Source organism: Heterodontus francisci, chromosome 23, assembly GCF_036365525.1.
Source record: "Heterodontus francisci isolate sHetFra1 chromosome 23, sHetFra1.hap1, whole genome shotgun sequence".
NCBI classification, from domain to species: Eukaryota; Metazoa; Chordata; class Chondrichthyes; order Heterodontiformes; family Heterodontidae; genus Heterodontus; species Heterodontus francisci.
This window is the reverse complement of record NC_090393.1, coordinates 20,797,038-20,823,289: the sequence shown is the minus strand read 5'-3', so window position 1 is coordinate 20,823,289 and position 26,252 is coordinate 20,797,038. Positions and strand designations below refer to the sequence as shown.

The window sequence follows — 26,252 nt, the reverse complement described above, 5'->3', positions numbered from 1 at the left end:
CAAAGTGAATTTTGGAAATGTAAGAATTGATGAAAACTTTGAACTTTTGCTTGATTACTTTTGATGATCAGGGAGTATCTACTGATCAGGGAGAACTTTCCATGAAGAGATTACATGAGTGTATTAAAGTCTATAATAGCATAGATTGTACTTAGTTTGCAGAGGGAGTGACATTGATTGTCCAAATGCCTTTTGTTGTTGCACTATTTATGTCTGTAATATGGTGGGAGCAGTGATGGTTGTGTGACTGCACAAATACCAGCAGAATTCTGAGCCGATGCAAATCTATCCATTCAGTAAATCAACAATTTAACAAAGCTCAACAATGATGGCAGAACAAGAGCCACGGGTTAATATGTTAAGCTGGTGTTTGGTGGTGATTAAAAGCAGATCAGGAATGCTCCATTTTAACAAGCATTGTTTCTGCAACAGTGAGAGGCAATACTCACTTAGAGACCAAAGACATGATGCTAGTAAGTTTCCCAGTCCATTGCTCAGTAAAGTCAATTCCATTAAGATGAAACCATTGCTAAGATTGAATTGTTTCATCTTCATGGTTTCTCAAAAGTTCTCTTAAAATTCTTCAAGAGATATTGGTAAGCCTAAATGGAAGTGAGGCATTGTGAGCATATATTTCTGGGGCCAACAATATTTGCCTCTGGGAGGCATGTTTCCAGCATGATAAACACCTGGAACTGGAAGCTTGCCAATTGGAAGCAGGAATGCAGGCATACAAAGAGAAGGCAGAACCTCTAACATTCGTTATTTTAACATATATGAGGAGAAAGCCTTACAGATGTAGGGAGAGAAGCCACAGAGGGGACTGGAGATGGAGAAATAGGAAGACTGGCTTGAGTTGAAGAATAACTGTAACTTTCTCCTGTTCTTTCATCTTATCCTACACTCTCATTGAATTGCTGGAAAAAAGCAACTTGTATTTATATCACACCTTTAACATCATAAAATGGCAGGGATGCTCAAAAAGCCAGAAATAGAGGAACATAGATATCTCGGAGGGTTGTGGGGCTGGTGGAGATTGCAGTGATAGAGAAGGGTGAGGTCATAGCGGGATTGAAAAGAATGAGAATTTTAATATCAAGCTGTTGCTTGACTGGGAGCCAGTGTAGGACAGTGAGCACAGGGGTGACAGGTGAACAGGATGTGATGTGAGTTAGGACACAGGCAGCAGAGTTTTGGATGATCTCAAGTTTACAAAGAGTAGATTGTGGGAAACTAGCCAATTGTGCATTGAACAAGAACAAAGAACAGTACAGCACAAGAACAGGCCATTCGGCCCTCCAAGCCTGCGCCGATCTTGATGCCTGCCGAAACTAACACCTTCTGCACTTCCAGGGCCCATATCCCTCTATTCCCTTCCTATTCATATATTTGTCAAGATGCCTCTTAAACGTCGCTATCGTATCTGCTTCCACCACCTCCCCTGGCAGCAAGTTCCAGGCACTCACCACCCTCTGTGTAAAGAACTTGCCTCGCACATCCCCTCTGAACTTTGCCCCTCGCACCTTAAACCTATGTCCCCTAGTAACTGACTCTTCCACCCTAGGAAAAAGCTTCTGACTATCCACTCTGTCCATGCCGCTCATAACTTTGTAAACCTCTATCATGTTGCCCCTCCACCTCCGTCGTTCCAGTGAAAACAATCCGAGTTTTTCCAACCTCTCCTCATAGCTAATGCCCTCCAGACCAGGCAACATCCTGGTAAACCTCCTCTGTACCCTCTCCAAAGCCTCCACGTCCTTCTGGTAGTGTGGCGACCAGAATTGCACGCAATATTCTAAGTGTGGCCTAACTAAAGTTCTGTACAGCTGCAACATGACTTGCCAATTTTTATACTCTGGAATAGTAATCTGGAGGTAACAAAGGCATAGATGAGAGTTTCAGCAGATGAGCTGAGACAGAGCTAGAGTCGGGCAATGTCACAGAGGTGGAAACAGGTGTTCTTAGTGACGGTGCAGATGTGTAGTCAGAAGCTCATTTTGGGGTCACATGACACAAGGTTGTAAACAGTCTGGGTCAGCCTCAAACAATTGCAAAGGAGACAGATAAAGTTGGTGGCTAGGGAATAGAATTTTTGGTGGGGTTCAAAGGCAATGTCATTAGCCTTCCCAATATTTAATTGAAGGAGATTTCTGCTCATCCAATACTGGATGTTGGACAAGCAGTCTGATAGTTTAGCATAAGTGGAGGAATCAAGAGAGGTGGTGGTGGTGAGGTAGAGTTGGGTGTTGTCACCATATATGTGAAAACTAATGTTGTGCTTTCATATGATGTCTCTGGGGGCAGCATGTAGATAAGAAATAAAAGGGAGCAAGGATAGATCCTTTGGGCCTCAGAGATAAAGGTGCTGGAAGAGAAGCCATTGCAGGTGATTCTCTGGCTATGATTGGTTAGAAAAGAATGGAATCAGGTGAGTGCAGTCTCACCCAGCTGGATGACATTGGACAAGATGGTGTGCTCAACTATGTCATGCTTCAGACAGATCAAAAAGGATGAGGAGGGCAAGTTTACCTTTGTCACAGTCATACAGGATGACATTTGTGACTTTGATAAGAGCTGTTTCGGTACTGTGGCAAAAATTTGATTGGCGGGATTCAAACATGGAGTTCTGGGAAAGATGGTCACAAATTTTGGAGGTGACAACACGCTCAAGGACTTGAGAGGAAAGGGAGTTTGGAGAGCGGGTGGTAGTTTACAAGGACAGAGGGGTGAAAGGCCGTTTTTTTGAGGAGAGGGGGCATGACAACAGATTTGAAGAAGAGAGGGACAGTACATGAGGAGAGAGAACTATTAACAATATCAGCTAACATGGGGACCAGGAAGGGAACACAAGAAATAGGAGCAGAAGTAGACCATATGGCCCATTGAGCCTGCTCTGCCATTCACTATGATCATGGCTGATCTTGGGCTTCAATTCCACTTTCCTACCCGCTCCCCATATCCCTTGATTCCCTGCGAAAACAAAAATCGATCTATTAATTTATCTATCCCAGCCTTAAATGTATTCAATGACGGAGCAGCCACAACCCTCTGGGGTAGAGAATTCCAAAGATTCACAACCCTTTGAGTGTAGTAATTTCTCCTCATCTCAGTCCTGAACGACTGACCCCTTATCCTGAGACTGTGTCCCCGTGTTCTAGATTCCCTGTGGGAACAATCTCTCAGCTTCTACCCTATCAAGCCTTTTCAGAATCTTGTATGTCTCAATTAGATCGCATCTCATTCTTCTAAACTCCAGAGAATATAGGCCCAATTTACTCAGCCTCTCATCATAGGACAACCCCCTCATCCCAGGGACCAATTTAGTAATTTTTTTCTGCACTGCCTCTAGTGCAAGTATATCCTTTCTTAAATGTGGAGACCAAAACTGCACACAGTATTCCAGGTGTGGTCTCACCAAAACTCTGTACAATTTTAGTAAGACTTCTTTATTCCTGTACTCTAATCCCCTTGCAATAAAGGCCAACATGCCATTTGCCTTCCTAACAGCCTGCTGCACCTGCATGTTAACTTTGTGTGTTCCTTGTATGAGTACTCCCAAGTCTCTCTGAACATCAACACTTACCAGTTTCACACCTTTTAAAAAATATTCTGCTTTTCTATTTTTACAAACAAAGGGCCCGTTTCAGTGCTGTATCTCTAAACTCTAAACTCTAAAACTCATAATAATATAAAAGCAAAATACTGCAGATGCTGGAAATCTGAAATAAAATCAAAAAGTGCTGGAAATACTCAGCAGGTCTGGCAGCATCTGTGGAGAGAGAAGCAAAGTTAACGTTTCAGGTCAGTGACCCTTCATCAGAACTGGCAAAGGTTTTAAGCAAATAAAGTGGGGGTGGAGCAAAAGGGAATGAATGGGAAGGTATTGATAGGACAGAGGGTCACAGAGAATAACTGACAAGGAGGTCATGGGGCAAAGGCAAAGACAAAGAGTGTGTTAATGGTGTGGTAAAATACAAAGCTGAGAGGTTGTTAAATGACAGAATAATGAAAGTCCTAGCCAAAAGCAAAACATGGTAAAAAAAAGTGTTCAGGCACAAACTAAAATAAAATGAAATAAAAATAAAAAGTACAAAGTAAAACTAAAAAAAGGTCAAACTAAAAAAGAAAGGGGGTACAGATACACAATGCAGGCTAATAATATGGCCATAAAAAAGCGAAGAAAAACTGGGGTTCATTTCTAGAGAGATAGAATGGAAAAGCAGAGAAATTAAGTTTTAAAAAGTATAGAACATTGATCAGGCTGCATTTGGAATGCATGACTAGCTCTGGTCTCCATATTATAAAAAGGATATAAAGGCACTGGAGAAAGTACAAAGAGGATTTACTAGAATGATATCAGAACTGAGAGGTTATAGCTATCAGGAAAGATTGAACAGGCTGGGGCTCTTTTCTCTAGAAAAGACTGAGGGGTGGATTATAGAGGTCTTTAAAATTACTAAAGAATTTTATAGAATAGATGTAGAGAAGATGTTTCCACTTGCAGGAGAGAACAGAATTAAGGACCACATATATAAGCCAGTCACCGATAAATCCAAAGGAAATTAAGAAAAAAAGAAAGGCTTGCATTGATATAATGCCTTTCACGGCCACCAGATGTTCCAAAGCGCTTTACAGCCAATGAAGTAATTTTTGAAGTGTAGTCACTGTTCTAATGCAGGAAACACAGCCGCCAATTTGCGCACAGCAAGCTCTCACAAAACAGCAATGTGATAATGACCAAATAATCTATTTTTGTAATGTTGACTGAGGGATAAATATTGCCAGGACACCAGTAAAAATTCCCCTGCTCTGCTTCGAAATAGTGCCAAGGGATCCATTTTTATCCACCTGAGGGGGCAGACAAGGCCTCAGTTTAACATCTTATCTGAAAGACAGCATTTCCGACAGTGCAACAATCCCTCAGTACTGTACTACAGTGTCAGTCTCTGGAGTGGGACTTAAACCCACAACCTTGTGGCTCAGAGGCAAGAGTGTTATTAACTAATTCAGGAGATACTTCACCCAGAGAGTGGTTAGGAGGAGGCTTGTGTAGAGCATAAACACCAGGATGGTCCTGTTGAGTTCAATGGACTATTTTTGTGTTCTACCGCCAAAAGCAATTAACTGGTCATTCATCCTGTTACTGTTTGCGCAATCTTGCTGAATGTAAAGTGACTACTGTGTTTGTCTACATAAGAACAGGAACTGTACTTCAAATTAAGCCATGATTACATGGTGTTCGCATTTTATATTGCTACGAAGAAAGTGAGTAAGGCTGACAAATTTCAACGCTTTTTTTCAAATATACAAAGGCCTGATATAAAGAACAGGTTCAGTTCTAACCTGTTGTGATCTGTTTTAGAATTAATAGGCAGGATTCTACTATGGGCTTTGGGACCCCAACATCGGGAATGAAATGGGGGTCCCGAACCCACACTTGGGGGCAGTGGGACCGGCTTAGCTATTTTCCCGGCTCCTCCCGCCTCCCAACCCGGGGGCCCGGATAATACTTTTTAAAAATTCATTGAGGGATGTGGGCGTTGCTGGCTAGGCCAGCATTCATTGCCCATCCCTAATTGCCCTTGAGAAGGTGGTGGTGAGCTGCCTTCTTGAACCGCTGCAGTCCATTTGGGGTAGGTACACCCACAGTGCTGTTAGGAAGGGAGTTCTAGCATTTTGACCCAGTGACAGTGAAGGAATGGCAATATAGTTCCAAGTCAGGATGGTGTGTGACTTGGAGGGGAACTTGCAGGTGGTGGTGTTCCCATGCATTTGCTGCCCTTGTCCTTCTAGTTGGTAGAGGTCGCGGGTTTGGAAGGTGTTATCTGAGAAGCCTTGGTGCGTTGCTGCAGTGCATCTTGTAGATGGTACACACTGCTGCCACAGTGCGTCGGTGGTGGAGGGAGTGAATGTTTGTGGATGGGGTGCCAATCAAGCGGGCAGCTTTGTCTGGATGGTGTCGAGCTTCTTGAGTGTTGTTGGAGCTGCACTCATCCAGGCAAGTGGAGAGTATTCCATCACACTCCTGACTTGTGCCTTGTAGATGGTGGACAGGCTTTGGGGAGTCAGGAGGTGAGTTACTCGCCTCAGGATTCCTAGCCTCCTGCCCAATGAGTGTGAAGTCACAGAGAGAAATTATACATTTGGTAACTAAGTTTATAGAACAATTAACATAAATTGCTGTACCGTTTGGCTGAGGTTATCAAAGGTCTCTCCTGCTTTCTCAATAATGAAGCTCAATGGGAAAATGGGACAATAGAGGTTGGTGTCCTCATTAAAAATGCAGTGTCTCAAATAATTTGGGTCTCTATTTTTCTGAATGTTTCCTCTGGGAATAAAATGTCAGAAATAATAAAGAATAAATAATGACAGTCAGAATTTCAGTATTGCTTACAGTCAGCTATACCGATAGTAATTTTAAAATTTCAAGTTTGCTCAGTAAATCCAAATATATTGAACAGCCTTTCCCAAAATTAGTACTGTCTAACATTGATATTCATGCAAAATATAACCAATACCTTTTTATCTTTATTTTCATAAAATAGTCATAATTCCTGATTTTTAAAAATGCAGCTTTATAAATTATTTAAAAGAAATAAGTTGCTTAATTCAACACAATCTGATTATTAATTCCAGTTTGTACAACATTCCCTCTATTTATAGCATTGGACATTTGATATGTTAGACATGCAAACCACTAAAAACTCCTATGTCAACCTTCTTTTATAGGAGATTTCATTATAATAGTGTTCAATACCTGAAGGATCAGTGGCAGAGGGAGAGGCTCACTTAGAATCAGGGACAGGGAGAGATCACCTCCTGTATCCCTGACACTGCTCACCACTTACCTTCTCTTTTCGGCCCCCATGATAACTGACATCTTAAATGCTGCTCTCTCCTGACAGAATCCTTCCTTTTTGAAATCACCTTCACTTCTCAAAAAACTCTAACTCATTTGTCCTTGAAAACCATCACCCTGTCTCCAGTCTTCCTTTCGTCTTAAGTCCTGAAATGTGATGTCATCTCCAAATGCATGTCCATCTTACCAGCAACTCAGAGTGAGAGAGAGAGATGCAGGCAAGACTGCAATGGACAATAAGAAAATGAAAGATTTGTTAAATTAATACTTTGTACCTCTTTTCACAATTGAGGAATAGGACAAAATACCAGTAGTACAAGATAACAGAAATAAGTCAAGTGGAGGAATTTAGTGGGCTTAACATAAGTAACAACTGGTAACAGAGAAAATAATGGGACTTAAAGATGGACAAATCTCCAGGACGATGGTTTCCACCCTAGAGTATTAAAAGCAAAGCATGGAAATTGTAGATATGTCAGTCATAATTTGCAAAAGCTCGCTTGATTCAGGAATTGTACCTTTGGATTGGAAAATCCAAAACGCTACTCTATTATGTAAGAAGGAAGGGAAAGAGAAATTAGGTGACTACAGACCTATCAGTTGGATATCGTTTGCACAGATCACAAAGCTAGTGCATAGGTGCAAAATGCAATTTAGAAAAAGCTAAAGGAAAGTTGGCCTTTTTATTAAGGGGGTTGGAATACAAAAGTGAGGAATTAATGTTTCATTTGCACAAAGCCTGGTCCAACACATCGGAAGTACTATTTTCAGTTTTTAGCACCAAAACTCAGGACAAATACGTTGGCTTTTGATGGAGTACAATGCAGACGATCAGAATAATGCCAGGCTTGCAAGTTACATTTTGAGGGCGCATTGCCTAAACCTGGCTTGTATTCCCTCAAGTTTAGAAGGTTATAGGGTGCTATAATCGAGCTCTTTCAAATGATAACAGGACTTGATTTTTCATCTTGTGGGGGATCCCAGAACAAGAGGGCATAATCTTACACATTGAGGTAAGCTACTTTGGAGGTAATGAAAATACAAACTCTTGCCACCAAAAGGTTGTGGGTGGCAGGTCAATTGAAATTTTCAAGACTGAGATTTTTGTAGGTAAGGGTATAAAGGAAAATGGAACAAAGCGGGTAAATAGAGTTGAGGTACAGATCAGCCATAATCTAATTGAGTGGCCGAAGAGGTTCTGCGACTGAATGCCTACTCCTGTTCCTATATTCCTATATTTACCCGCACCAAGCCCTATGCAACCATCCATTTCCGTCCTCACTGACCCAGACTGGCTTCCAGTCCCTCAACATCTGAAATTTAAAATTCTCTTTCTGGTGCTTCGCTCCTTGCCTTTCTTTCCTGTACATACAAACCCCACCCCCACTCTATGCATTACCGTGACTTTGGCCTCTTTTGTACCCGCACCATCACCGCCCCCACCCTCAACGCCCCTCCATCATTAGTGGCCATGCCTTCAGTGGTATAGACCCCGTGCTCTGTTATTCATTCCCAATCCCCTCTAGCTCCTTCTCCTTTAAAATCCTTCTTAAAATCCATTTCTTTAACCAAGTTTTGGTCACCCACTCCCAACATCTTCATCTTTGGCTTTGTATTCGTTTTCTATGTTCTACATTAAATGCATTACAGGTGGTCAGTTGCCCATGGATGGTAAAAATGTCAAAGACAGAGTATCCTGAGGAATGGAGTGAGACGAAAATATGCAGGGGCAAAAAAGCTCAATGGTGTTTCTTATACATATATATATATAGCCCAAACTAATGTTCCCTACACGTGTATTTTATCTTCAGAATGTTATACATCTATGTAACCCTCAGTGATGTCCTTTATTCATGTACATTCCCTCATAAGTGTCATGTCAGCAATACAGATACATAACTATCAGTGACGCCTCTAAATAAGTAAATACGTACACCAGGATCTTCCTGACGGATTCTCTCTCATCCACTGTACCTTCAGTGGAAGATCACTGGAAACTGTGGATAGACCCATAAACAGTTACAGCTGCTAACCAGGGGAGTCCTGCAGGAAATTCCTGGTGATATTCCTCAGTGATGACCCCATACATGTATAAATCTTTCAGTGATATCTCTAGAGATGTATGTAATCCTCAGTGAAGTCCTCCTAGCAATGTCTTTATCTCTCAGTGATGCCCCATAAAATGCTGAACACACCTTTGCTGCCTACTCTTGTTGAACACAAGACATGGCTTTCTGAACAAAGCATTGGTCAGCTACTGCTGATCACCAACCACACAAAACATACTGAGGTGGTGATATACTTCAAGATAACTCCCACCTTACTTTGTGAACCCAAACCTGGGGAAGTGGATACTGTTTTTGATCAATATGGTGAAATTTGGAGCCATTTTCAGTACAGAGTCTCTGCAAAAGGAAGAAAGAAAACATGCTTTTAGAACATAGAAGTAAATTCTCTAAAGGAACATACTACTCATTAACATGCTTTGGTAATAAGTAACTCGGGCAACTTCTTAGTGGAAAATAAAGCTCAAACAAAAACAAACCCAGATTGGTTAAAAGTTTAATTTAACACTTTAAACTCCAGTATCATTTTAGTGAATCTGCGCAATAGCCCCTCCAAGACCAATACAACTTTCCAGCGGTTCGGTGCTTAAAACTGAACCTGGTATTCCATTATAAATGAAGAATCACTTCTTCACTTTTGTATTCCAACACCCTTGGAATAAAGATCAACATTTTATTAGCCTACTTAATTATTTTTGTATGTGTGCACTAGTTTTTAATAATTTGTGTGTATGGACACCTGAACTAGTTTTACAGTTCCTGGTTTCTCTCCATTAAGAAAATATTTTGAATTGTCCTTCCTGGATCCAAATTGGATAACCATGCACGCTCCCATAATAAATTCCCAAGTGAGTAGATCATAGTTTTTCCCGTCACTTAGTCTATGTCACTTTGTAGCTTCCAATTTCCACCTACACAACTTATTGTGCTTCCTAACTTAGTGTCATCTGCAAACTTGGACAGACTTACTCCTCCCCCAACAAGTCCCGAGATTTCTGCAGAACTGCCATGTGTCCCACTCATAAACCAATGAGCACCCTGTGTGATAGATTCCCTACTGGAGGTCAAGTTGAATGAGTAATGGGATAGGAAACCTGAAGTTAGCATGACTCGAACTGGTGCAAAGCCCATTGAACAATACTTCTGCTGCTGAAGTAGAACGATTAAAGAAAAAAGGTGGGAATCTATTCACTATTCTGTGGAAAAAATGTTCTTTTAATTTCTATTTTCAATTTAGTTATTATTCTGCTCCCTGTCTAGGACTTCCATGCCTTGCACCAAACTCATTTTGGACACTGCATTAAATTGACATCAGTGAAAAAAGACTTGATTCCATCTGGGTCAATGTTGTTAAAGCCATTTCATTCCATCTGCCTGATGTTTAGTTATAGCAGCTCATTGCTGAGTAAATGCAGGTTGTGCCTGGAAGCCATTTGGGAATAACTAGCGTTGAGTTACTGTTGTTTTCCCTTTTAAACAGTCTGCCACCTATACCAATGATTAGTAATAAGAAGCAACTATCAAACTTTTTGTCTCACCTTATAGAGAGTCCATTCTCCACTGGGCACCAAGCGTAGATCTCACACGTCTTTATCAAATCACGGTAGGTTACACATCTCCCAGTTTTCATTCCTGTGCAGGGAAAACCATTGCTAACTTTATCAATCACAACCCAAACTTTTAAATTAATAATTTTTACTAAGACAACGTTTATTAAAACTCTTGCTAAAATGATGTCAGTAGAGGAAACCATTGGTTCAAGTGGGACTTTTCATCTAAAACTGATCAGTTTTCTGCAATTATAGCACTCTTTTCCTTTGGGTAGCTGACACCATCTTTTACAAATTAGGACAGGGACAGGGGTCCCTGGGAATATCAATATTTGCAGAGGGTCTTCAGGAATGTGGCAAAAATGCAATCAGCCTCCAAAACAGAAAACTTTGAAAATCTTGGTCAATTTTGGTTACATATAACAAACACTTGCATTTATATAGCACCTTTAAAGCACTAAAACATCTCAAGGTACTTCACATAAGCATTATCAAACCAAATTTGGCAACACGTCACGTAAGGAGATGTTAGGACAGTTGAGCAAAAGCTTGGTTAAAGAGGTAGATTGCAAGGGATGTCTTAAAGGAGGAGAGGTAGAGAGGTTTAGGGAGGGAATTCCAGAGTCTAGGGCCTTGGCAGCTGATGGCATGGCCACCAATGGTGGAGCGATTAAAGTAGGGGATGCACAAGAGTCCTGAATTGGAGCAGCATAGAGATCCCAGAGGATTGCACGGTTAGAGGAGGTTACAGAGATAGAGCAGAACAAGATGCACGGATTTGAAAACAAGGATGATAATTTTTAAATTGAGGTGCTGCTGAACCAGGAGCCAATGCAGGTCAACAAGCACCAGATTAATAGGTGAACAAAACTTCAGTGTGAATTACAATATGGTAGCAGAGTTCCAGATGAACTCAAGTTTAGAGTGTGGGAACCACCCAGGAGAACTTTGGAATAGGGAAATCTAGAGGTAACAAAGACATGGATCAGAGGGTTTCAGCAGCACATGAGCTGAAGCAGGGAGTTCTTGGGCAATGTTACACAGGTGGAAGTAGGTGGTCTTGATGATGGTGGATACGTGATTGGGAGCTCATCTTGATTTCAAATATGACATCAAAATTGCAAATAGTCTAGTTCAGCCTCAAACAGTTGCCAGGGAGAAGGATGGAGTTGGTGGTTAGGGAACAGAGTTTGTGGGTGGGGACTGAAGGCAATGGATTTGGTCTTCCTAATATGTAATTGGGGAAATTTCTGCTCACCCAGTATTGGATGTCAGACAAGCAGCGTGACAGATTAGAGACAATGGAGGGGTTGAAGAGGCGGTGATGAGGTAGAGCTGAGTGTTGTCAACGTACAACATACATGTGGAAACTGTGTTCTTGGATGATGTCGAGGAGCAGCATGTAGCTGAGAAATGGGAGGTGGCTAAGGATACATACTTGGGGCACTCCAGAGGTAACGGTGTGGGAGCAGGAAGAGAAGCCATTTCAGGTGATTCCCTGGATGTGACTGGATAGATAAGAATGGAACCAGGAGAGTACAGTCCTACCCAGCTGAGCGACGGTGGGCAGGCACTGAATGAGGATGCTGTGAACTACATTAACAGATGGGTCGGGAAAGATGAGGAGGGATAGTTTACTATTGTCACAGTCACTGAGGATGCTTTTTGTGACTTTTATAAGGGCTGCTTCAATACTCTGGTAGGGTTAGAACCTGACTGAAGGGATTCAAACATGGAATTCCAGGAAAGATGAGCACTAATTTAGGAGGCAACAGCACATTCAAGGATTTCAGCGAGGAAAGGGAGATTAGAGATGGAGTAGTTGTTTGCAAGGACTCGAGGGGTCAAAGGTGGGTGATAATGACAGATTTGAAAGAAGAACAATGCATGAGGAGACAGAAATACAAATGTTTTGCAGAAAAAAGAATGGTTCTTATGGAAGGGCAGTTCCCAATCCACATGGAAGCCAATATCAGTAAGAGCTTTCTGTGGTAAAGCCCCTGAAGCTTGCAATTTGTTACAGATTCCTTGCCTTACTTCCCAACTCTGCATTGAACAGTTAGGAATCTAACTGTTTTCCACCCATAATGTTTAATGACACAATGATTGTGTAGCTCATTCCATCTCCTATAATTCCCCTGTCTTTGCATCTCTTCCCCACCCCTCCTCAGCCTAGTCTGTTCATACTGTACCATTTCCAAGCAATTCCATTTCTCCAGCCACACAATCTAAGTCAGACGTGCATCTAGATCCAGGAACACTGACAGCCTAGGGAACAATTTAATAGAGAAATAAATACTTTTGTTGAATAAAAAGCTTTAACTTTTAAAGAACATGTTTTTAAATTAGGGACTCAGCCCTAAAATTTCAACAAACTGCAATTCTTGGAATAATATTTGGTCCTATTAATTTAGGACTCTATTACATCCAGTTACAAGAAAAGATATAAAGAGCAGTGACAAATTTGAAACAAAAGCTGAAAGCACTGTAAATATAAAGCATCTTCAAAAGGCAAGACAGATTAATGTTACATGGGGGATCCTTCATCAAAACCAATGAGACTGAGAACTGACCACACGAGGAATATGGACAAACTTGTATAATGCCCCTCAGCAGCACCATGTAACAATTAATGTGATGTGGAGCTGGGTGACTATCATGTCTGAAGTGGTTTATGACGACACTGAGCTAAATGGTGGGCAAGTAAAATCCTTGGTGTTGTGTTTAGAGCAAGGAAGTGACGTTGAATGTGTAAAATCTGGAATTGGAGAACTGCATACCATTATGAGCATCCATTATAGGAAGGATATAAAACCCATTGAAAAGATACCGCTTAGATTCATCAGGATATTACCAGGGATAAGGGGTTACAGGTATGACAAGAAGCTTGAGAATTCAGGACTTTTTCACTGGAGCTAAGATTAAGGGGTGACATGATGAGTTCTTAAAGAGACTGAAGGGTCATGATGAAGGAAATAGTGATAGATTGTTTCCAATGGTCAGTGAGGTGGTAATGAGAGGATGCAAATTTAAAATAATCATAAAAAGAATTTAAGGGGAAATTTAAAACAAATTATTCAGAGAGTAGTTACAATGTTACAAACTGCTGTTGCTAAGAGTATATAAATTATTTTAAAGGGAGATTAGACGGTTGTTCAGAAAAAGAGGTATATTAAAATTTATAGCAAGCGAGTCAGAGAGTGGGATCAGACTAGGTGGCCCATATGGAGAAAACACCAGTGCAATTTCAATGGACCCAATGATACATTTCAGTGCTGTAACATTCTATGTTTATACAACTCTGCACCCCTGGAAGTTTAGTGTACATCTGGGATATCAGGACCTGTCACTCTTACATCGATGCTGCTACAATCTGCACAGAGCCCTTAATAGTGACAGTGAAATTCCTCTTGTCATGGTCCAGGGATTGTGCCCAATGATGCCTCCCAGTGGTGACCTGACTGGAATATGCAAATTAGTGGGAGGGCTCTTCATTTGTATGGGTCAGGCATGTGCAAGGGTCACTTTGGGCACATTTTGACCCCACCTGCCCATGCCTGGTGGAAACTCTGGCACCTTCCTACCTCTAGGGGGAGTAACCCAGACCACACCCCAATAGACCCAACAATGGGGCCAATTTGCAGCTTTTTAAATTTTTAAAAAATTAATTAACTAATTAATAAAGGGGTTGAGGAACTTGGCCTGGAACTCAATGGTGGGGCCCACATGCACCCTTGTGGAGTCTTGTGTGTCTCCATTCAATCAGGATACTGATTGCGGAGAAGCAGGAACTCCTAGTTTATGGAATCACTCCTAGCTCTGTTCCCCATCTTTGCTTTGTAAAGAGTGAACTGAGGTTCCACCTTCCTACAAGGCATCTACGAAATGTCCAAAGGCAGTGGATATGCACCACATCCAGGCTGCTACCGTTTTCCTGGGGATACTGCTGGCTGGTCCATCATCAGAGATAAGGGAGACTTACAGACACCCTCCCCCACTCCAGGGAATTTTGAGGCTAATCAATCTAGTAAACCTTCAGTCTTACCTCAGGACAGGTGTTCAGTCTCTGTAATGGAGTTGTTATAGTTCGCACAGTGATGCTGAAAATATCTCGACCCTGGAATGAAAAATGGTTGTAGAATTAGATTTTATCTATGGTGGAGACCTTTGATATTTCCTTCCAGTTTATTTCTCAACCTCTCAAAAAAATGGGTTTCACTGGGGCTCTAGTGTAGGAGACACATTAGGATCCCATTAGAGAAAATTAGAAGCACAGTGCGGTCAAAGAAAGTGATTGGCACTAGAGTGCCACACCAATGAGTGAGTAAAGCTGGGGTTCCATCAAGTCAGGTGATGGGTACTGGCCATTAATTCGAGGAAGTTGGGAAGAACAAAGGTTCCACGATAGCAGTTTGAAAGGCACAGGAATTCCATCAGGAGAATTGGGAGGCAGCTGGATTCATTCTATGTAGGTGGGAGATAGAAGGGGCAATATTCTATAACCACCTTCCTCTGTTGGATTAAGATTTTGAAAACTGGGGTCGTATGGATGTTGTATAGTGTGTGCTCTTTTGCCATGAAGCTGCCCTTCCATCTCACGCAGTGAAGGAAAGACACAAATCAGTATAAAAATATTCATGTAAAATTTCAAAGTGTAAGTGTTAGCCTTGACTCTGTCTTAGAATATTATGGGTTTAAGAATCATAGAGAGATACAGCACTGAAACAGGCCCTTTGGCCCACTGAGTCTATGCTGACCATCAACCACCCATTTATACTAATCCTACATTAATCCCATATTCCCTACCACATCCCCACCTTCCCTGAATTCTCCCACCACCTACCTACACTTGGGGCAATTTACCTATCAACTTGCAAGTTTTTGGCTGTGGGAGGAAAACGGAGCGCCTGGCAGAAACCCACGCAGTCACAGGGCGAACTTACAAACTCCGCACAGGCAGCACCCAGAACTGAACCCAGGTCGCTGGAGCTGTGAGGCTGTGGTGCTAACCACTGCACCACTGTGCTGCCCTAAGATCCACACTAGACACTTGAGCTCATAATCTAGGCTGGCACTTCAATGCAGTACTAAAGCATTACTGTAGTGTCAGGTGTGGGCCCGATTTTAACTCTGTGCAAGTGGATGGTTTAAAATGCGGCCCTGACCGTCTTTCAGCTGAGACATTGAGGCTCTGTCTGCCTCTCAGGTGAACATAAAAGATTCCAAGGCACTATCTGAAGAGGAGCAGGAGAGCTCTCCTTGCACTTTGGACAATGTTTATGCCTCAACCAACATTTCCAAAAAATAGAAATTGCTATAATTATTATTTATGGGACTTTGTTGTGCATAAACTGGTTGCTGCCTTTGCATAGATTACAGCAGTAAACATACTTGCAAGGTATTCATTGGCTGTGAAGCAGTTTGGGGCATCTTGAGGATATTTTATATAAATGTATTTGTTTATTTTGTTAGGAAATTTTTACTTGTCTCTATATAGTATCATTGCATATACAGACTCATCTGGCTCCACTTACTTCTAAATTATGAAGAGAACCTTAAGGTAGCATAGACGTCTAAATGGGTGGGGTGGGGGGGGAGTGGGGGGAGACAACCTCAAGAAGATTGAAGGAGTAAATGCACCGTGTTTTATGATACAGACAAAAGAGCTCCTGATTTGGTCCCCAATCTATCCTAATTTGAGTTATGCTACAAATTTAGGGTTTTGGGTTAGATATTCTCTCAGGTGCAGTGGAGCTAGTCACTTCCATAACCATATGAGCATCCTATGTTTAGGGTTGTGTCCATACTGTCCAATACCTAATTATACAATTACATAATCCAGTGTGTTACAATCATACACCCATGAGATCGTCAATGAATATCCTCTTTGCATGTGTTCCTCCAAACTTTCTGAAGGTAGTGTGATGGAAATCACACCTGCCAAATGAAAACATATTAATTTTATCATATGGGACACTACTTGAAACCTTTTTACTAGACATTGCAAATAACTTGTTTAAAAAAAGCAGAGCTGAGTGGCTGAAAACATGGTTGCACATTTGCATTCTGAGAGACATGAATGGAGAGACAATGGGGGTGCTGCTTGATTCAATTAACAAAATTGGTCTGGACAATAGTGGTGATCAATATCCTTTGACTGTGTAAGAGCCAGAACTCCACCTCCCACCGAGTGTGTCTGGAAAGCTTTGAAATTCAACAACCCTCCCAGAAGCTGCTGTTTCAAACAAAAAGATGATCACATAACATACCTGCTGGTAAGACTGGGGCTTTTTGAATTGTGCCTCACAGAAAGGAAAAGACTGCAACTGGACTGGCAGAAGAAAAGGCCCTTTCTCTCTCTCTCCCCAGCAAAGTTCCAGGGAACCCACGGTGGTAGCTTAGACTTCAAGTCTACAGACAAAGCCCCTCTTTGGCCTTCTGGTACCAGAGAAGCAAGTCAAATTGTGCACCAGGCCCCAGCGAGAACTTCGAGACCTTCACTTCAATCAGGACACTACTGCAAGTACATTAATAACCGTATCTATATTCCATTTATTATGAACTCTACTTCAACCACCCCCTCCTAATTCTTTCTCTCCCTCTGTATCTATTTGTGTGTGTGTCTCTCTCTCGTATGCATGCAAGCATGGTTGCATCACATATTTTAGCAATTTTAACCGGGGGTTAGAATGATAAGGCTAATAAACTTACATCTCTCTTGTTCAAACCTAAGAAAACCTGCCTGATTGGTTCATTTGCAATTGTAATTAGAGTACAGTGAGCAAGGGCTCACTGAGGTGGTAAGCTAAAATCACTGTGTTTAAAAAGATAAACCCTGTTACGGCCAAACCAGGAAAGGGGCAAGAGGGGAGCCTGAGACCCCTTCCTCACCCGGTCATAACAGTGGACTAATAAGATGTAACCAGAAATCATAAGCTACTTTATTTCAGAGTGACTGAACATACAGAGTGACAGTTGTAATGAAACTCACTTAGTTCAATCCGTACAATGTCTTCTGTAACAAAACAAAATAATGAACTCACTACACCTCCCCAAATCAGTGAATTGTTTTGCTTTACTTAAACAAGATAACTCCTAACGACCTTTCTGCACTCTCATTCTAGCCTAGCTAAAGCTCGCCCATGCGGCTTCCTATTTTGAAACCTGATTGCTTTTATGTCTCTGCTCCTATCTTTTATATCTCTTTGTTCAGAAGCAGAGAGCAGAACTTGTGCTCGACAGCTCCTGCTGAGAACCTGGAACCAGGGACCTACTAGTACAATGAATATGAAGTGTTTGTTGATTCCTGAGTCAAACTCTTGAGTCATAAAATCATAGAAACTTACAGCACAGAAGGAGTTGCTCATCATTTAGCATTTTTAGACACTTTTTGCAAACTTGCCTGTTTACATTTTGCTTTAAAATACAACCCTTAAATTGGCTGCCCTATCTTCTACATTAAAACAGTGACTACACTTCAAAAGTACTTAATTGGTTGTAAAGTGCTTTGGGATGTCCGAAGGTCTTGAAAGGCGCTGTATAAATGTAATTTCTTTCTTTAAATGTATATTTTTCTTCCAAATCCTTTTTGTGAAAAAAATGACGATAGAATCCCAAAATGCGACAGCTGATCTCAGCTGGAATTGCAGTTGAGCAGCTATCATTGGTCATTGTGTCCCTGGATTAGGGAGGGGAAAAAAATCATCCTGGAGTTTTACTGCTGATCACAATGAAGTGACTCTGCTGGAGTCACAGGCGCAGAGTGCAGTGTTCTATTGGGCCCTAATTTCCTCCAAATTTGAATATCCTTCTAGCACTGAGTATCTTAGGCTGACATGTAAAGAATCAACACTTGACAACACCTGAGAGCTGCTTGCACCCATGGGAATGTAACCCTGCTTAACTCAGTGTCTTCAGCAGAAAGAGCAGCTTCCAGCCCTCACCTCTGGTGGATGGACGTATTCTGCAACGTCCCATATTTTTATTCCCATGGAGGAATTCGAGACTCCGATTCCTTTCATCTTGGTGATGACAGAACTCTCAGGAGCATTCTCTCTTTCTTGGTATGATTTCTGGATGATGAAAACATACCTGCACCAATCAGAAATAAGAACTATTAATTCAAGAGATAACCTTGACACTGAGTAATGTGTGTGCAGGTTATTTCTTCTTTCTCATCATAGTGGCTTACATGCTTCAGATAAATTAACCCAATAGCAGCTACTATTGATACAAGTGTAACTACATTTAAAGGGAGACTTTGCTTGCTCCTGCTTCACATATAACTGATAGCATTACGAGTTTGGTAGTATCAGTCTATCCTTGACTTTCCTTCCACACATGCTATGTTCTGTCATTCTGTTCTTCCACAGTGGTGCAGCTGAGCATAATAACCACATGGTCCCTGTCAACATCAGTTTTAGTTTCCTTGGCTTTTACTCTATTTCAGTTTAGATATAGATAAGAACAGAGACCCCATTTGGAGCAAGCCTTGGGCCAATATCTTTGGGTGTGCATTCCAGGCACAAGTGTAGTGAAATTCTCACCCATATTGCTTTCAGTTTGGTTTTACTGCTCCTCTCCCATCACAATAGCAAACTCAACAATTGAAGTCAATTGGTTGGTTATGCCATGAAATTGCTGCTAATGCCGAAATGAACATAAAGAGCTGCACAACTGAGCTCTGTGGAGAAGTAAACCCAAAAATATCTTAACTAAAAGACCACTGAAATGATTGAATGTTTGTACAGTATTTTGTGACAGTAGTTACCTTTTTGGTAGAGGCCCCCAGCAACCGCTTTAAACATTGTCAATTAGTCCTTTCAAAGACTGGGACTGGCATTTGCCAATGACATTTTAAAACAATAGGAACCTTCAAACGTCTTTCCGCCTGTGTTGGGTGGGAGTGCTGGCTGTTCACTTAAAGGCCAGCCAGAAAGTTGGTTCAGGTCAGCAAGTGAGTGCACAAGGTCTCCACCAGAGTTAGTCTAATGGTGGCCATGAAACCCATCTGGTTCACTAATGTCCTTTAGGGAAGGAAATCTTCTGTCCTTACCTGGTCTGGCCTACACGTGACTCCAGATCCAACACAATGTGGTTGCCTCTGAAAAGGCCTAGCAAACCATTCAGTTTCTCAAGGGCAAATAGGGATGGGCAATAAATGCTGGCCTTGCCAGTAACACCCACATCCCTTGAACAAATAAAAAAAAAACAAGAACTGTGTGGCTGGCTGTTGAAAGCCTCCCCCAGTATTTTTTAAACACAGTGGAAATGACATTATATGAAGCCATTTCCTGCTGCAGCCCGGAAGAAGCCAATGACAAAGAAATCGAGGGACATAATAACTTTGACAGCAACAGGGAACTGTACCTTCTTCTTCTCCTTCTTCTTTGGCCTCCTTGTCTCGAGAGACAATGGGTAAGCGCCTAGAGGTGGTGAGTGGTTTGTGGAGCAGCGCCTGGAGTGGCTATAAAGGCCAATTCTACAGTGACAGACTCTTCCACAGGCGCTGCAGATAAAATTGGTTGTCGGGGCTGTTACATAGTTGGCTCTCCCCTTGCGCTTCTGTCAACTGCTATGACTCTTCGACTCGCCACTCTTTAGCCCCGCCTTTGTGGCTGTCCGCCAGCTCTGGCGATTACTGGCAACTGACTCCCACGACTTGTGATCAATGTCACAGGACTTCATGTCGCGTTTGCAGACGTCTTTAAAGCGGCGACATGGACGGCCGATGGGTCTGATACCAGTGACGAGCTCGCTGTACAATGCGTCCTTGAGGATCCTGCCATCTTCCATGTGGCTCACATGGCCAAGCCATCTCAAGCGCCGTTGGCTCAGTAGGGTGTATATGCTGGGGATGTTGGCTGCCTCAAGGACTTCAGCATTGGAGATACTATCCTGCTACCTGATGCCAAGGATTCTCCGGAGGCAGCGAAGATGGAATGAGTTGAGACGTCGCTCTTGGCTGACGTACGTTGTCCAGGCCTCGCTGCCATAGAGCAAGGTAATGAGGACACAGGTTTGAAACACTCGGACTTATGTGTTCCGTGTCAGTGCACCATTTTCCCACACCCTCTTGGCCAGTCTGGACATAGCAGCGGATGCCTTTCCCATGCTCTTGTTGATTTCTGCATCGAGAGACAGATTACTGGTGATAGTTGAGCCTAGGTAGGTGAACTCTTGAACCATTTCCAGAGTGTGGTCGCCGATATTGATGGATGGAGCATTTCTGACGTCCTGTCCCATGATGTTCGTTTTTTTGAGGTTGATGTTTAGGCCAAATTCGTTGCAGGCAGCCACAATCCTGTCGATGAGTCTCTGCAGTGTGGGATGTTAATGCAGCATCGTCAGCAAAGAGGAGTTCCCTGATGAGGACCTTCCGTACTTTGGTCTTCGCTCTTAGACAGGCAAGGTTGAACAACCTGCCATCTGATCTTGTGTGAAGGAAAATTCCTTCTTCTGAAGACTTGAATGCATGTGAGAGCAGCAGTGAGAAGAAGATCCCAAATAGTGTAGGTGCAAGAACACAGCCCTGTTTCACACCACTCAATATAGGAAAGGGATCTGATGAGGCACCGCTATGCTGAATTGTGCCTTTCATATTGTCATGGAATGAGGTGATGATACTTAGTAGCTTTGGTAGACATCCGAACTTTGCTAGTAGTCGGAAGAGACCACATCTGCTGACAAGGTCATAGGCTTTGGTGAGATCTATGAAGGCAACGCAGAGGGGCATCAGTTGTTCGTGGCATTTCTCCTGTAGCTGAAGGGAGACAGCATGTCAATGGTGGATCTCTCTGCTCGAAAGCCACACTGTGCCTCAGGGTAGACATGCTCAGCCAGCTTCTGGAGTCTGTTTAAAACAACTTGAGAGAAGACTTTCCCCACTACGCTGAGCAGGGAGATTCCATGGTAGTTGTTGCAGTCACCACGGTCACCCTTGTTCTTATAGAGGGTGATGATATTGGCATGGCACATGTCCTGTGGTACTGCTCCCTCATCCCAGCACAGGCAAAGCAGTTCATGGAGTGCTGAAAGTATAGCAGGCTTGGCAATCTTGATTATTTCAGGGGTAATGCCGTCCTTTCCAGGGGCTTTTTCACTGGCTCAAGAATCAATGGCATCACTGAGTTCCGATTTTGTTGGCTGTTCGTCCAGCTCATCCATGACTGGCAGAGACTGGGCTGCATTGAGGGCGGTCTCAGTGACAACATTTTCCCTGGAGTACAGTTTTAGGTAGTGCTCCACCCAGCAGTCCATTTGCTTGTGTTGGTCAGTGATCGTTTCCCCTGATTTAGATTTGAGGGGAGCGATCTTCTTGACGGTTGGCCCAAAAGCTCTCTTAATGCCATCATACATTCCTCTGATGTTTCCGGTGTCAGAGACCAGCTGAGTACGACTGCATAGGTGTTGCCAGTAGTCAGTTGCACAGCACCTGTCTGTTCTTTGTGCAGTGCTTCTGGCTACTTTAAGTGCTACGGATGTTAACTTGCTGGGGGCTTTCTTGTATTTCAACGGTGCAGTGCACTTAGCGGCTATGACAGATTCTAGCTCTTCAAAGTGAGGTTGAAACCAGTCTACATTCTGCTTCTCACGTTTGCCAAAGGTGGTCATTGCTGAGGCATAGATGGCGTCTCTGATGTGGGCCCACTTGGTCTCTGCATCCCCTGCAGGAGTGTTTTGAAGGGCTTTTTCAAGTGAATTTAGAAACTTATGTAACAGCTGTGGATAAGAAATTCTGTTAGTGTTGATGCGCGGGCGGCCTTTCTGCTTAGAGTGATGTAGCTGTAATAAAAGCAAGATACTGCAGATGCTGGAAACCTGAAATAAAAACAGAAAATGCTGGAAATATTCAACAGGTCAGGCAGCATATGTGGAGAGAGAAACAGAGTTTCAGGTCTGTGACCTTTCATCAGAACTAGCTGTGGCTGTTGATTGCAGCTCTGGCTGTGACAGTCTGCCTGGTGAAGTGCTGCGTCTTTATGCACAGCTCCTCAGAGAACTGCAAGGTCTCCAAACTCTGTTGGAAGGTTAAAGATTCCCACAAGCTCTCCTCCTTTTATTTGCTCTCCTTGTTTCTGCTGCATCTCCTTCCCCCTCTTGCCAGAGTGGAAATATTAGGACCGCCATGAATTAAATGCATTGTTAACAGTTAAAAATTTTTATAGCAACAATAAGCACTTTGAAAGTGGCTCAATAACAAAAAAAACCCACTCTGTAATACACAGACTATTCCAGCCAATATCTCTGGAAACAGTCATCCTCCGACTTAAGTATGACTTGTGAACAGGATCAGAAACAAGAGGTAGGAACGTGTAGAGTCAAAAATGGGCTTGTTGCTGACGACTACATCATTTGACCCTGATTTACATTATTTTCATTAGGCCCCCAATTGTTTCTAGTGGGACCTCATCATCGAAATCAAAGTCCGTCCGAAAATGTACATGGGTGGACAACCAGTGGTAAATCAGGGCTCTCTTAATTTCCCATGCGACTTCCGTGGCACTCTCAGCCATTATTGGACGCAAATAGACCGGCGACAAAATAATCATCAACAACCACCCCCCGCCCCCCTTACTGACCGAAGCATGTTAAATTTAAAAATAGGTTAGATAGGTGATTGAAGGAAAGGGTAGCGGAACAGAGTGAGAACCTGGGATTAGAACTGAAAGGTCACTGACCTAAAACGTTAACTCTGCTTCTCTCTCCACAGATGCTGCCAGACCTGCTGAGTATTTCCAGTAATTCTTTTTTGTTTTTATTTCAGATTTCCAGCATCTGCAGTATTTTGCTTTTATTGTTATTATATTGGATTAGAACTCGTGTGAAAAATAAACTTTAACGTGGATTGATTGGGCCGAGCGGTTCGTTTCCGTGTTTTTTTTAATGTAATTCTATGTATATTAGCATCCGCATGATTTCTTAATAGCCACAACAAAAAACTGCATTTAACTAACACCTTTATTTCAGGAAACGCACTTCACAGAGGTGTGAAGAAAACAGACGTTTAAAGCAAAAGATGAAGGTTAGAAGAGGATGACTAAAAGCTTGGTCAAAATGATATGTTAATATACATAGGAAATGTCTTTGTTATTGTAGAGTCCAGACTGGCCCATTTATTTAAATGAGCTAATGACTACCAAATCAGCAGACAAGGAATTTCATACAAAGTATTTCTATACTATTATTTTTCAGCTTAATTTTAATACCAGGATATCAGATCCCTAAAACTTCTGGGGCAATTACCCTTTGTATAATTACAATGACAAAATGTCAGTTTCTCCACTGATCGCCAATAAGTGTTCCATTTATCAAGAACTGAAACTGCAAATCAATTTAATTAGGATTCTTGACCACAGTTTGGGTCCTCCCAACTCTTTTTAAACCCAGTGTTTTAAATTGGTTAATGCATTGCTCACTGCTGAGCTACAAAGACCAAGAAGGTTTCAGCTTCAAAGTGCGTTTACACCATTCCTTTAGGCTTTCCATAGATCTTATACCTAGATGACAGTGGATGATTGGGAGAATCCCTTAGGTTAAATGTTCTCTGTCTTCTAACTGGATAAATGTCCATTTTTTTCTACATTCCCGTTAAGCGCCTTGGGACGCTTTACCAACTTAAAGACAATTATAAGAGTTTAAATGGGGTAAAAGAGCAAATGGTTCTAGGAGAACAGATACACAAATCAGGTTATTGAGGGCGTAAGAAAAGCAAGCAAAAGGTTATTTCTAGAGGGATAGAGTTAAAAAGCAGAGAAATGATGTGAAACTTGCATTGGTTAGACCATGCAGAGTACTGTGCACAGTTCTGCTCTTCATATTACAAAACAGGTATAGAGGTACTGGAGAGTGTGCAAAGAAGATCAGTTCTAATCTCTCAGTTTTATCAAGAAAAATGACAGGCTGGGGTTCTTTACTCTAGAAAAGTGAAGACTGAGGGGTGACTTGCTAGAGGTTTTGAAGATTATGAAAGGGTTCGATAGGGTAGTGGTACAAAATATGTTTTCACTTGTGGGGGAGTCCAAAACTAGGACAAAGAGCGGTAATATTTTGGTCGCGGTGGACAGATGCCTAGATCAGTTGGATACAGGTACCAGGAGCATATACTCAGTTCATTATAATAGGGTGGCAGAGGCAGAGAAAAAGATGATTCCATAAATGAGTTACACCCACAATTCGTTCAGACACTACTTGTGGCTGGTTCATAAATTCCATCCACACCTTCACAGCCAGGGATTGGTAGTGAAAAGTCAAGATCGCAAGAGAAAAAAAATATTAATGTCAAACTAAAAACTAGTCATACTTCACCAAACAATGCGCTACTACATTAGACATGTCTAGATAGGGTTCCTCTGTGTTAAAGAGGGCTAGCAGCGGTTAGATTGTGTTTGCTGAGTTAGCCATTTTAAACAGGTTTAGTCCGTGTTCGGCGCAAAAAAGCACCTTAATGTGAACTCAAGTTATAGCGACAATCTTAGGAAAATATGAACAGACGGATCTCACTGGGGTGGAAGACAGGACAAAGCCTCAATAATGTGACATATCAGCAAAAGTGTTGTCTCTTCCAGGTCCACGCTCTTTTCCAGATTTTGGTAACATTTCACAGGACGATTTTGTTGACAGGAGCAGACGCGGCATCAGTCTCCGGCTTCATTATATTTAGGAAAAATTCCTATGAAACCCAGATATTTATTCTGAACTATAACATCTACAATAAACTCAAACTTGCTATTAATCCCTATATTTACAGATCAAAGAGCCGACTCCCTGGAGTTGAAGTTCCAGGGGCCCTACTCAAAATTATTAAACAAAAGTTAGTCTGAATAAAAACTGTTAATGCTAAAAAATCAGACTTTCCTGCAAAGGGTGAGGATTGGAAATTATTCATTAACAAGTTTAAAACAGCTCCAATTTGAGCAAAATTATATTAGAAGCTCAAGTTTATAAATTAATTTACTTTACAGGATCTCAATCCAAGTCAAAAATCAAATCCATGGATGCGAAATAAACATATTATATTTAAATTAATTTATTCGACTCAAACTTGATGAAAACAGCCTAAACTCCAGGATGTACTTACATGGCGAAGTATATTATGATAATAAGTTGGATAATTCTGTAGATAATTCCTAAAGTTCGGTTTTTAACCACCACAACTTTGGGAGTCTCATAATCCCAAAATTCTGCCCAGTACAGAGCGCACGTTTCCCTGTAGCCCATGCTTGTAAATCCTTCAGCAATCTCAATTGCTGAGCTCCGACGAAATGTATCTTCTTCAGTCTGTAGGATGCAGCTATCGCACCCTGAGCGCAGTGCCTTTTCCTCTTTAGGTTGAGGGAGAGCTGAGAACACTCCTGACTTCAAACAACATGAACTCCCTCCTTTTCCCCATCAGACTGACGGAAGAAACAGCGACACCTTCGGGATTCAAGCAATTTCCTTCTAAAAGTGTCATACAGTCGGAAGGTGATTGAGGTTGTCTTTTGCTTTCCAGAAATCCGGAAATCAGCCCACCATGAAATCGAATTGTTTCTGAAGTAATTTCAGTGTGTGTGCCTCTATTAGAACATTACAGGTGTTGAGAATTCTTTGTGCAAAGCACTTTCTGACATTTGCTATTTACTAGTTTGAATTTGTCTTCTCCATCTCCTCCGATAACTCAGTGATTATCTGAAACTATTTTAACTACACCATTTGCAGTCTTGAGCACCTCCAAGAGATGCATGGAATTACATTGCATTTACAGCACAGAAACGGGCCATTCCTCGCTAGCGATCC

At 42.0% G+C, this 26,252-nt stretch overlaps 1 protein-coding gene across 5 annotated transcripts in view; it reads right to left on the bottom strand.

Annotated features, from left to right (window-relative positions):
- The window catches only part of p2rx2 (purinergic receptor P2X, ligand-gated ion channel, 2), a 56,495-nt gene extending 30,703 nt beyond the window's left edge, over positions 1-25,792 (bottom strand). For 3 of the 5 annotated variants that reach the window (XR_010977245.1, XM_068054836.1, XM_068054835.1), the window contains exons 1-7: positions 25,555-25,792; positions 18,419-18,566; positions 14,521-14,592; positions 12,668-12,743; positions 10,464-10,557; positions 9,184-9,264; positions 6,187-6,328 (exon numbers count right to left, since the gene is read on the bottom strand). Coding sequence is in view for 4 of the 5 variants with exons in the window: in XM_068054836.1 (XP_067910937.1) it covers positions 6,187-6,328; positions 9,184-9,264; positions 10,464-10,557; positions 12,668-12,743; positions 14,521-14,592; positions 18,419-18,566; positions 25,555-25,694 (753 nt within the window). In the remaining variant the exon portion in view is untranslated. Of the gene's footprint in view, positions 1-6,186; positions 6,329-9,183; positions 9,265-10,463; positions 10,558-12,667; positions 12,744-14,520; positions 14,593-18,418; positions 18,567-19,844; positions 22,197-25,554 lie in introns of all 5 variants that reach the window. The other 2 variants (XM_068054838.1, XM_068054837.1) reach the window with 2 other exon arrangements.
- Positions 25,793-26,252: the final 460 nt, after the last annotated feature.